General features: G+C 49.7%; 1 protein-coding gene across 1 annotated transcript; it reads right to left on the bottom strand.

Moving 5' to 3' along the window:
* Window positions 1-2,121: 2,121 nt before the first annotated feature.
* Window positions 2,122-9,964, bottom strand: LOC311326264 (uncharacterized protein; the record flags this gene model as incomplete). The annotated part of the gene is made up of 9 exons (XM_084459137.1): window positions 2,122-2,167; window positions 4,417-4,560; window positions 5,084-5,399; window positions 5,884-6,007; window positions 6,456-6,563; window positions 6,680-6,775; window positions 6,920-7,024; window positions 7,476-7,678; window positions 9,880-9,964. The coding sequence occupies 9 exons, from the start codon at window positions 9,962-9,964 to the stop codon at window positions 2,122-2,124; spliced, it is 1,227 nt and encodes a 408-aa protein (XP_084315263.1).
* Window positions 9,965-12,050: the final 2,086 nt, after the last annotated feature.

Genomic DNA, 12,050 nt, shown 5'->3' with positions numbered 1-12,050 from the left:
AGAGGAGGAGCAGGAAGAGGAGGAGGAGGGGGGCCAACTTCTGGAATAGCCCCGAGAGTCGGCGTGCGCTGGTTCAGACCGGTTCCTGTTTCTCCCCTGCTTCAGTTCCCCTCTCCTCCCTTTAGACATGTAAATACAGGCCTGACACAGGGCCAGCGCTACGCACCACTCTCCTGAGAGAGAGAGAGAGAGAGAGAGAGAGAGAGAGAGAGAGAATGATTTAGAGGAATGAGAGAGAGAGAGAGAGAGAGAGAGAGAGAGAGAGAGAGAGAGAGAGAGAGAGGGAGGCTATTCTCTCTCAGGCTCACAGTTCTCCACAGCGTGTCAGCGCTGGACCCGGAGCCCTGTAGAGCCTTCAAACCGGGATTCAAACCGAGGTTCAGAACCTGGCTTCAGAAACGGGGCTTCAGAACGGGGCTTCAGAACGGGGCTTCAGAAACGGGGCTTCTGGGACTGTTTTCAGAGAGGAGAGGAACGGACGTAAACAGGGTGACGAGCAGAGAAAGCACAGCGCTTGAAGCCTCCCACTCCACTCTGGGGCAGCTGGAACCAGTTTGACTCGAAGCGTAGGACTCAATAACAACAAGCCTGTCTGGAAGAGCCTCGCACCAAACACGCGCGACAGAGGAAACGTTTATCCGTAGTGTGTGGTCTACAAAAGGACACTTGTACAAATATTTGTATCAGTGCCAAATCATGTTTCACGCATCCTTGTGTGATTAAATTCCCTGAAATCAGACTTAAAATATAAAACTGTATTAAGATTGAGAAGTCTGTGCTAGTGTCTCCAGCAGCAGCACATGTGAAAGCTCCCTGATGGTGAAGAACCTGGCAACCCGGTTCGGAACAGGAAACGGCGCTCTGCGGCCGCACGTGTTGCCTAGACAACATGCCTCTCGATAACGACGGATGTGCCCTTATATTGATATACAGTAAACCTCACACCAAAGCAGGCTTTATATGCACATAACTTTACACAACTGGTAAAATTATACAAATAAAAGTATGTCTACTGACAAATATTATCAATCAATCAATCAATCAATGAAAGCTTTATTTGTATAGCGCATTTCATACCCAGAGGCAACACAATGCGCTTTACAGAGAACAAGGGAGGTGGGTATATATATATATATATATATATATATATAAATCTGAAATTTCAGATTTCTGCCATGCTTGCACATCCCTTGAACGGCCGGGACACAACATGCCCCAAATCCAAGTCTGCCCAACATCCAATAACAACAATATTTTCAAAAGTGCTTAAGGGTGCCACACTCTCCATGATGGCATCCACGGATGTGTCTGAGCGAAAACACAAGAACCTTCCCAACAGGTTTCAGTTCAAGTCCGGGCCTGTCGCTCTTATATAACAGAACCACAAGACCCAGCTGTGACACGGTCATCACACCGACACCATCGTCAACAGGCGTGACACTTGCATAGACTGACCAGACGACCATGACTGCCCAGACGACCACTATTGGCTTTTCACAATTCGCCTCATTCCTTCATGTAATGATGTGATGATTTTGTAAAAGCTCTTCCTAGTTGGGTTCTCCAGGTTGTGGAACCATGCTTGTGGAACCATGCTTTTGCAGATAAAAAAAAATAATCCTAGCATGGTGTTGCACAGAATATTCAGACAAACATCTCATTCATCTGTCTGAGTGGGAATCTGACATTTGATTCTAGTCATACGATGGACAGACAGCCTCATCCCCCTGCAGCCTCCTGGTCTCATCCTCTCAGCCTCTGACCGGCCTCATCCCCCTGCAGCCTCCTGGCCTCATCCTCTCAGCCTCTGACCGGCCTCATCCCCCTGCAGCCTCCTGGTCTCATCCTCTCAGCCTCTGACCGGCCTCATCCCACTGCAGCCTCCTGGTCTCATCCTCTCAGCCTCTGACCGGCCTCATCCCCCTGCAGCCTCCTGGTCTCATCCTCTCAGCCTCCTGGTCTCATCCTCTGACCGACCTCATCCTCTCAGCCTCTGACCGGCCTCATCCCCCTGCAGCCTCCTGGCCTCATCCTCTCAGCCTCTGACCGGCCTCATCCTCTCAGCCTCTGACCGGCCTCATCCTCTCAGCCTCCTGGTCTCATCCTCTCAGCCTCCTGGCCTCATCCTCTCAGCCTCTCACCAGCCCTCCGCACCGCCTCCACGGTCCTGGAGAAGCACAGGGAGGGAGAGAGCTTGTGCATGAGTGGGACTCTCTCAGGGTGTGTGTGTGTGTGTGTGTGTGTGTGAGAGAGAGAGAGAGAGAGGGAGAGAGAGAGAGAGAGAGAGAGAGGGTGTGTGTGTGTGTGTGTGTGTGAGAGAGAGAGAGAGAGAGAGAGAGAGAGAGAGAGGGAGAGAGAGAGAGAGAGAAAGTGAAAGGTGAAGACGCTACTAAAAGACTGCAATGTCACACGGCTGCATAGTCTACATAGCTCCCTGTTTAGTTGTCTCTCCACCCCCCTGACCCCCGTACAACTACCCCTGCCTCAGAGCTGGTCTCTCCTACACGCCTCTCTCTCTCTCAGCCTCACAGAGTCTCTCTCTCTCTCTGACCAACTACCCCAGCCTCAGAGCTGGTCTCTCCTACACGCCTCTCTCTCTCTCTCAGCCTCAGAGCACGTCTCTCCTACACGCCTCTCTCTCTCTCTCAGCCTCAGAGCTTGTCTCTCCTACACGCCTCTCTCTCTCTCTCAGCCTCAGAGCACGTCTCTCCTACACGCCTCTCTCTCTCTCTCAGCCTCAGAGCACGTCTCTCCTACACGCCTCTCTCTCTCTCTCAGCCTCAGAGCTGGTCTCTCTTACACGCCTCTCTCTCTCTCTCAGCCTCACAGAGCTGGTCTCTCCTGCACGCCTCTCTCTCTCTCTCAGCCTCAGAGCTTGTCTCTCCTACACGCCTCTCTCTCAGCCTCAGAGCTTGTCTCTCCTACACGCCTCTCTCTCTCTCAGCCTCAGAGCTTGTCTCTCCTACACGCCTCTCTCTCTCTCTACAACTACCTGATTTCTACCTGTGATTTTGCACTCAAAAATTAAATATATAACTTAATATATCTATAATAAATAACTTGAAACTTGAACCTCAAAGCATGTCTCTCCTACACGCCTCTCTCTCTCTGTTCAACCAGCTGGTCTCTCCTACCTAAAGCGATGGAGGGAGGGAAGAGCAGAAAGGTGCTTACAGCACCAGAGAGACCAGAGTGAAACATATGAACTCTGACCCAGATCTGCCCAACGTGAGGTTCCGCAATTAGGAGCTTCAAAACAATTAAACAATTAGGAGCAACGATGTTTATAACAGTGTTATAACAGTGGAACTCAAGAAAAGATCCAGTATTTTGGAATGTACCCATGTCATTGATTTGTCCCAAATTTAGAATCCATTCTCCGTAGCACCCAAAGCGTATTATCATTTACGTTATGTAATTCCATGTATGTTATGTAATTCTCATGTTATTGTGAAACCTGATTATGGCTACATTTGGGTAATGTGATTATTTTGGGTGATTACACAGAAGGGTGTCCAGACAAAATCCGCCTCCCAAAGTAAACTGACCTTATCCAGCTCCTCGTAATGTCGCCCGTGTCACTTCCTGTTTGGGAACATCAAGTACTCCGTCCTTGACCTCATGGTTCGTCCGTCCAGTTGGACGTGGGCCACAGGACGTGCAGGTTTGTCCGTCCCCTCCTGTCCCAGATACGTCCTTCTGACCAGAAGACGTCTTCAGCTACTGGCCCAGACCAGCTTAGATTCACTGATTCTGCACACTTTAGTGTGTGAACATCAAGGACATTAAATGAACTGATGCACACACACACACACACACACACACACACACACACACACACACACACACACACACGCACACACACGGTCATACTGTACCCCTGCACATTGACCTCTGTTGATATAAAATCTTAATACTTATCTTATAATTAACAGTGCATGGTTTGAGCCAACCTTGAGGAAGTATTGTGTTCCTGTAACAGCTAGTTGGTGAAAGGTGCTGTGGAGAACAAGGACAGCCTGTGCTCTGGATCCAGGGACAGAAGCAGGGCTGCCCGGCCCGTGAACTCTGCCATCACTCAGCAGAAAACTACCCTCTCTCCAGCGCAAGGTTGTGAGCCCCCTCTAGTGGCGATTATACGTACTGCCAAAAATTGTATTGTAACTTTCACAGAAACACAAACAGTTAGGGTCGAGTTTGGGTTGTTAAGACAACTTTTAATTTGATTATTCTAGTTCAAAATACAAAATTGTTTTATTTAATTGTTAAAAATCACATGAATTAAAAATACTGGCCAACCGGAACAACATTTAGTCTTTAGACTTTCATTACGCTCAAATCTAAGGATGACTTAGATTTGATTCATGACCGTGTTTCAACTCCCAATGACGACTGAGCGAGTCATCTCTGCTCTACGTTCCATCGATATTGGCGGGAAATGACAGGTCCCATCGGACTGCTCCGTGCTCCCAGAATCCCCTGCGGGTGGGAAGGTGGGTCTTGTTTCTGGCGGTGGCGCTGGGGGGACCTCGGAGACCTCGCTGCTTGTGTCCCGTCGCCCTGGGAACGCGAGGTCACACAGGTCGCGGAGGTCGGCGGGCTCAGTCTGTGGAGGAGCACTCTGGGCCGACTGCGCAGACAGCTGAGGGCCAGGGAGGATAGCTCCGCCTCCTCCGGTAGCCTGAGGGCCAGCTCCGCCTCCTCCGGTAGCCTGGTGGCCAGGGCGTTGGGCCTCGCCATGCGAGCCCTCGTCATCACTCCCACCTTGGTCTCTCCCGCTCTCCCGCTCGGGCTCTCTCCTCCTCTCTCTCCTCTCCTCTCTCCTCCTCTTTCTCCTATCCTCTCTCCTCCTCTCTCTCCTCTCCTCTCTCCTCCTCTCTCCCTAGCTCCGCTTCTCAGGCTCCTCCTCTTCCTCCCTCTTCCGGCGGCGTCTTCCTCGGATTCACCTCCTTCCGTGTCTCCTAGCCGACGCTTCGTTCCGTTTCTCCTCGTCCGAACACCCTGATCCACCACCACGGCCCCATCATCATCATCATCATCATCATCATCATCCTCTCTCACTGCATGATCGGTACACTTTGACCTCTGTTTGACCCCAGTGTATTTGGAGCTGCAAGCAGCCTCCTCCTCATCCTCTATCACTATGGAAACGCCAGGCACACTTCCTGCTCTTCTCCTGGCTGAAGCCACGATCGGCTCGTCTTCGTCACCATTGGTCATCCGTCCAATCGCAGGCTTGGCGAGCGGCGAAGGGCTGTCGTGAGGGCTCTCCGGGGGGGGTCCGCTCTCACGGCTCGGGGGGCGCCGGGCGGGGACGGGCGCGGTTTCTGGCACTCTTCCAGACGGAGGTAGAGACAGAGAGTGGAAGATGGAGTCGCCCACGCACGGTGGCAGGGAGGCTGGGGACGGAGAGGTGACAGAGTCAGGACCACCGGACCCGATGGGGAACAACTAGGGCTGGGTTTAAACAAAATCGATTCATCGATTCTGAATCGATTCTGAATCAAATGATTCAGAATCGATTCATGAATCCCAAAATCGATCTTTTATTTAATAAATGAAGGAATGAATAGTTCGTTAGTTCATTCAATGAGTCATTCATTCATTCATTTTTGGAAATCAGTATCGATACCCAGCCCTAGTATTGATGTGTTGCATAACTTGGCAGTCATGTAATTAAGGTTACAGCTAAAAAAACAGGTTCTAGTAACATTAACCAAATCGATATTGAATCGAATCGAATTGAATCGTGATAATCGATTCTAAATCAAATCGATTCTTGAAATTCAAATCGATACCCAGCCGTAGGACCAACATCGGCTTCTGTCACATCATGTTATGTTATTTTTCATCTGGAAGCAAGATGGTTACCGGACCCCTCACCTGCGGTTCCGACGTGACCCAGGCGGTTCTGGTGCTGGAACAGAGTCCTCAGGAGCTGCGCTTGAGAGGGAACCAGAGAACACCCCTCCCGAACAGCAGGGGCAGCGATGAGCCAAGACACCGTCTGAAATCATGGTAAACGGACCGCACTTATAGAGCACTTTTATCCAAAGCGCTTTACGATGGCCTCTCATTCACCCATTCGCACACATTCACACACACATTCACACACGCATTCGCACACACATTCGCACACACATTCGCACACACATTCGCACACACATTCACACACACATTCACACACCAACGGCGACAGCTGCCGTGTACGGCGCTAGCCTGCTCATTGGGAGAAATGTGGGGATACTTGGACATGTGGACAGGAGGAGCCGGGATTCGAACCTCCGACCCTGCGGTCATCGGAAGACCTGCTCAACCTCCTGAGCCACAGCTGCCCGTGGGAGAGATACCGGTATCAACCGACGCCCGTCTCACCCAGAGGTCACGAACCGCACACGGTTTCAGGTAAACAACAACACAGAACGGAGGCTGGCGGCCATCTTCATCGTGTCTACCTGAGCGAGGTCGGGGGCAGGGAGCAGCGAGTCCAGTCTGAGCAGAAACTCCCACAGTAGCTTCTCCAGCTCCTGGTCAAACTGAGGCCCGTAGTCCACATGGAGCTCCTAGAGGGACACAGACAGTGGTCAAAAATGAGGCCCTTAGTCCAAAAGGGAAGGGATGTTTTCCTGAGGAAAAGCAGGAAGTAAACAGTAGCCTGTGTGCGGAGCGGTCGTCTGACCTCGTTGAAGTGCTCTCTCTCCGCAGGGTCCCTCAGCAGGGCGTGCACCAAGTCACGGAAGTTGGTAAGCGCCGTCTCAACCTTGCTGTCCCTCTTCTGAAACCAAATACACACACACACAGTTACACAGGAGGCCCCCAAATGATCAGCAGTTGGTTTGTACAGAAAACTATTCTGCATTATCAGAACCACGGCCATCCCCCACCCCCCCTCCAACGTGACAGTTAAGGCCCTACTGACCAGCATGGCGGTGGAGGAGGGGTCAGGGGAGCGCATCCTGTCCAGCTGGGGGAGGATGGCCTCGGGATCCAGGGGGCCCTGCCCACGACACAGCTCCAGGATCAGCTGGGAACGGAGGTTTGCAGTGGATTACTGACTCAACACAGGACATGGTACATGGTACATGGTCCTGGTCTAGTCTGGTCTGGCCTGGCCTGGTCTGGTCTGGTCTGGTCTGGTCTCGCCTGGTCTGGTCTGGTCTGGTCTCGCCTGGTCTGGTCTGGTCTGGGTCTGGTCTGGTCTAGTCTAGTCTAGTCTGGTCTGGTCTGGTCTGGTCTGGTCTGGTCTGGTCTCGCCTGGTCTGGTCTGGTCTGGCCTGGTCTGGTCTAGTCTGGTCTGGTCTGGTCTGGTCTGGCCTGGCCTGGCCTAGTCTGGTCTGGTCTGGTCTGGTCTAGTCTGGTCTGGTCTGGTCTGGTCTGGCCTGGCCTAGTCTGCCCTGGTCTGGTCTGGTCTGGTCTGGTCTGGCCTGGCCTGGTCTGGTCTGGTCTGGCCTGGCCTAGTCTGTTCGGTCACCCACCCGTCCACGCAGTCCCAGGGCCAGCTTGGCCTGATGTCTGGAGGTGAGCAGGCCAGGGACAGCCTCGCAGGACGACGTCACAAACTCCTCCAAGGTCCCATAATGCACCACGTCTCTCTCCTTCATCACCTTCCACATGGCGGCAGAGACCAGCCTCAGCGGGGGCGTCAGCAGACTCAGGTCAGGGCGGGGCAAGGGGGCGTCTGGGGGAGGGGTGGTAGGGGGTCATATTAGCAAATCAAATCAAATTGATTTCTTAAGCACATTTAAAAACATCTCACACTGACCACCAAAGTGCTGTACGAGGCAGTAAAAATACAATAATAATCAATAAGACACCAAACACAAATGAATAAAAACAGACAGGTATCAAAACACAAAAAAGTTATAAAAACAGAGAGAGCATAGACATAGGCACATTTAAAATCATATAAATAAAATCATATAATCATATAAACCACACGAGTAGGATCCAAACACCAGAGAATAAAAGTTTTAAGTTTTAACACTTAGGAGTCAATGGAGGGGGATCTGATAAAGAGGGGGGTGCTATTCCAGTCTAACAACCATTTTGCTTGAAGAACACATTCTTTGAGAGGCTCTGAACTGTGTAAGTAACCATTCTTGTTAACACCATAAACTTACATTTAGAAATTTGCACTTGATAACAAGAGATACTTCACTAGTCTCAAGTTGTCACAACAGCGAACTAAAAAACCTTTTAGCTCCTAACTAGTTCCTATACTCAGTTAGAATAACTTTAGCTTGGGGAATGTCAAAATAAACAAGTTTATAACGTTATTTACCCTTGTTTTCCGATGGTTTCTTTGTTGCCATGTCTTCCAGTTCCTTTTCCAAGTCGATCAGACTAAGCTACTGTAACAGCAATGTTATTACCAAGGCTTCACTTTTAAACTAGCACACGGGGAGATAAAGACAACATGGACACACACATGGACTAGGAGAGAAGGCATGGGTGGGGTATTAGCTAGCTTCTCTCTGGTGGGGGACTACCACGGACTCACGCCGCCAAAAGCAGCGTCCCGCCTCCAAGGACGGAGGAAGAACCTGGGTGTTACACCGTTTTCTGCGCCCATCGTACTTTGTGACCCTAGAGGGCGCTGTTGCACAGTGTGGTCACATGCAGCCCTACGTTCTGACGTAATTTATTCTCGACGAATTACACAATGTACTGTAATCAATAAAGATTTTCAACTTTAATGTTGCTTTAAAGTAAGTTCCTTGTTTGGATTAGCAAAGTAATTATTTTGATTATAAGTCAGTAAGATTTAAGTAAATGGAGGGGCACTTTATTCAAAGCCAGATGAATAACTATATATTATTTGACAGTTGAGAGTTTAAAATGTCTAACATTCATAGTAACAGTAGTTCAGGATTGTTTGAACCCAGTAAGTTGAAGCAATCACAATTTAATAAAGAAATGAAAACGAAGCCAGTGGACAGAGAGAGACTGAATTTTATTAATGTACAGTACAGTTAGACAGACGGTACGTTTACTGTACAGAAAATACAACTGGAGTAAGACCATGACAACAGCGTACATGGGATCGAACGGGCAAATAGAGGGAACGTTTACCCCGTTTAAAATGATGAAACCAAAGAGCTGTTAAGAGTGCATCATACTGTACTTTACAAATCACACTGGAAAGAAATCTCAAGTTGTGTTTTTTCCATTATTGTTAATTTATGTGGATTAAGATTTGGCAGCTGTCTTAACGACAGAGTAACGAAAGAAAGACGGTTTGTTCTCACCATAACTTGAGTACAAACTAACAATTCAACGATAGTGTTTAAAAGATGGATGCAATGTTAGTGTACGTAAAACACACAGGCTTTAGGACGTTAAACTTGATATGACACGTCAGCCTCGTGGTGGATATACTGACCGCACGCACGTCCGTATGACTAACCCAAAACACGTCCGTCTGGACTCCCTCTCCTGTGCCGTCTCCTTTCCTTGGACGTTACTGACAGGTACGAGGCCTGGATAGGCATCATCATCTGGTGCTCATCTGGTCACAACACTGTCAGATCAGTGGTTAGGACGTAGAGGAAGTGAGGACAAGGAAGTATGATGAGAGAATTGGGACACCACCCAGATCCCTAGGTAGGGCCTTTGCCTAACGGCACGGCGCCCCTGTAAAGGTGGGCGGGGTCAGTCTTGGGGACAGGGACCAATCGGGTCAGTCTTGGGGACAGGGACCGATCGGGTCAGTCTTGGGGACAGGGACCGATCGGGTCAGTCTTGGGGACAGGGACCGATCGGGTCAGTCTTGGGGATAGGGACCGATCGGGTCAGTCTTGGGGACAGGGACCGATCGGGTCAGTCTTGGGGACAGGGACCGATCGGGTCAGTCTTGGGGACGGGGGCCGATCCTCCTACGGGCCTGGAAGCTCTCAGACGGCTTCTCCGTTCTGTCATCAGAACCGGGCTTGGACAACAACAGTGAAGACAGGAAGGCAGCCATGTGGGGGACACCATTTGAACTGGAACCACTCAAGATAACGATGCAGAGGACACACACACACACACACACACACACACACACACACACACACACACACACACACACACACACTCACACACACACACACACAGGATGTGGCGCTACCAGACTGGGGGTCAAAGCAGTATTCTTGGCACATGTATTGCAGCTCTCTGCCTCGGCCTCCGGTAGAACATGAACATGCCTGTACTGTACTCTACTGTACTCTACTGTACTCTACTGTACACACAGTAAAGCCACTGAAATGGGTCATCATCCAGACATTGCTTTCTACTGTATTTCTTTGTTTTTTACTGAATGCTTGTCATAGGACCACAGAGAGAGACTCTGGACTGTACTGTTAACCACACCTCTCTCTCTCTCTCTCTCTCTCTCTCTCTCTCTCTCTCTCTCTCTCTCGATAACTTCACTGTCACACGGCTAAAAAAAAAGATCCGGTCAAGATATGATTTTGGATTTGACCGTTTAGTTCAGGTGGAGCATGTGTGTGCTTGCATGTGCATCTGATAGCGTGAGTGTGGTTTTTCATAAAGTGTTATAAATATTACTCGAGGAAGCAGGATTTAGAACAAGCAGAACATGGGAACGGGAATGGGTCAGGAGTGTTAGTACATCATGTTGTCTCTCTGTCATCTGGACCAGACCAGACTCATCCTCACTGTGCTTTGATCACCTTAAACATCTACAAAGATCACATTCAAATTTCAAAACGGTAAAAAAAAAAAACTTCCACTAATAAAGAACTGTACAAGATTAAAAAATGATCAATAATTAGTTATACATATTTATATGATAACATTTTTCTTTATCACTATAAAGATTTTTTAAAATTCTGAATGCAGTATCCCCTTTCGGAAAGCAGTTACATGTATTACACTAAATATGCTTGAGTTTTCTGTAGTTTAAACAGCATATTATCCTAAAACATGGCTGATAATGTGTTGCCAGTAACCTCACGCGCTCTTAGCTCGTTTAACAAGGTTGTCGGCTACAGTATGGTTGCCTAGCGTATCAATAGGCCACTTTCCTACAGTAGTTAATCAGTCAGCAGTAGCAATGTTTAGCCAGTAGGTGTCGCTGTTGCGCAGAGCATAAACTATGCCGCACATAATCCACGTGGAGGTGATGCCTCCCAGCCCGGCCGACATGGCCACAAGGCTTATCTGTTTAGATAACGGCTGTTACCCAAGCCGACGGATAACAGCTGTTACCCAAGCCATCAGAACAGGGGTATATACATGAAGCACCAGCGCCATCCCATCATGCACCATAACAACTCCACGCATCGCGGATCGCGGACGCACCGCTAAATACCTCCGGTCCAGCCAAAACCTAGAGAGAAGTGACTGCCTGGATGTGATTGGTACAGGCTGGGAGGGGGGCGTGGCTTATGAGAGGGTGCAAGCGGAGGAGGGACATGGTGAGAGTGGGCGTGGCCTTTTTTTCGTCCCACCCAGGATCACGGCGTCGTTCCCTCCGCCTCTGAGAAAGAGGATACTGCATCGGCTGGGCTGTCGGCTCGTGTTCAGCGGCTCTCGTGTGCGTTCGGTCTCCGCCGCGCCTCCGTCAGTCCCGGGCCCCTCCCCCTTCAGTCCCGGCCCCTCCCCCCCTGGGCGGGGCCTCACGGGGCTCCTTCTTTAGGGGAGGTCTGGGGGCCGCTGCCCGAAGTCTTCAGGGAACCCAGGGTCTTGCTGAACCAGGAGTTTTTGGCCGCTTGGATCTCGTTCATCAGGACGCCCCTCTGGTGCTCCAGCTCCTGGGAGGATCAGAGGTCAGTGAGGTCAGAGTTCATCAACAGGGCCCGAACGGTCACGGTCACATGGTCACGGTTATCAGTATTATCACGTTACTAACGTTACTTAAAATGTGCTGAAAATGTTTATAAAACTGATGACACTGAAATCGTTTCACCAAGTTTTGCATTGAAAACCACGAATAAAATTAGCAGCACTGCACTTTTTGTTTGTGTAAACATAAACAAACATAAAAACAACATAAAATAATGCGTCTGAGAGACTGTAGTTTTGATTGACGCTGGACAGTATTT

This window comes from Borostomias antarcticus (genome assembly GCF_949987555.1).
Source record: "Borostomias antarcticus genome assembly, chromosome: 26".
Classification (NCBI taxonomy): domain Eukaryota; kingdom Metazoa; phylum Chordata; class Actinopteri; order Stomiiformes; family Stomiidae; genus Borostomias; species Borostomias antarcticus.
This window is presented reverse-complemented; position numbering and strand designations above follow the sequence as displayed.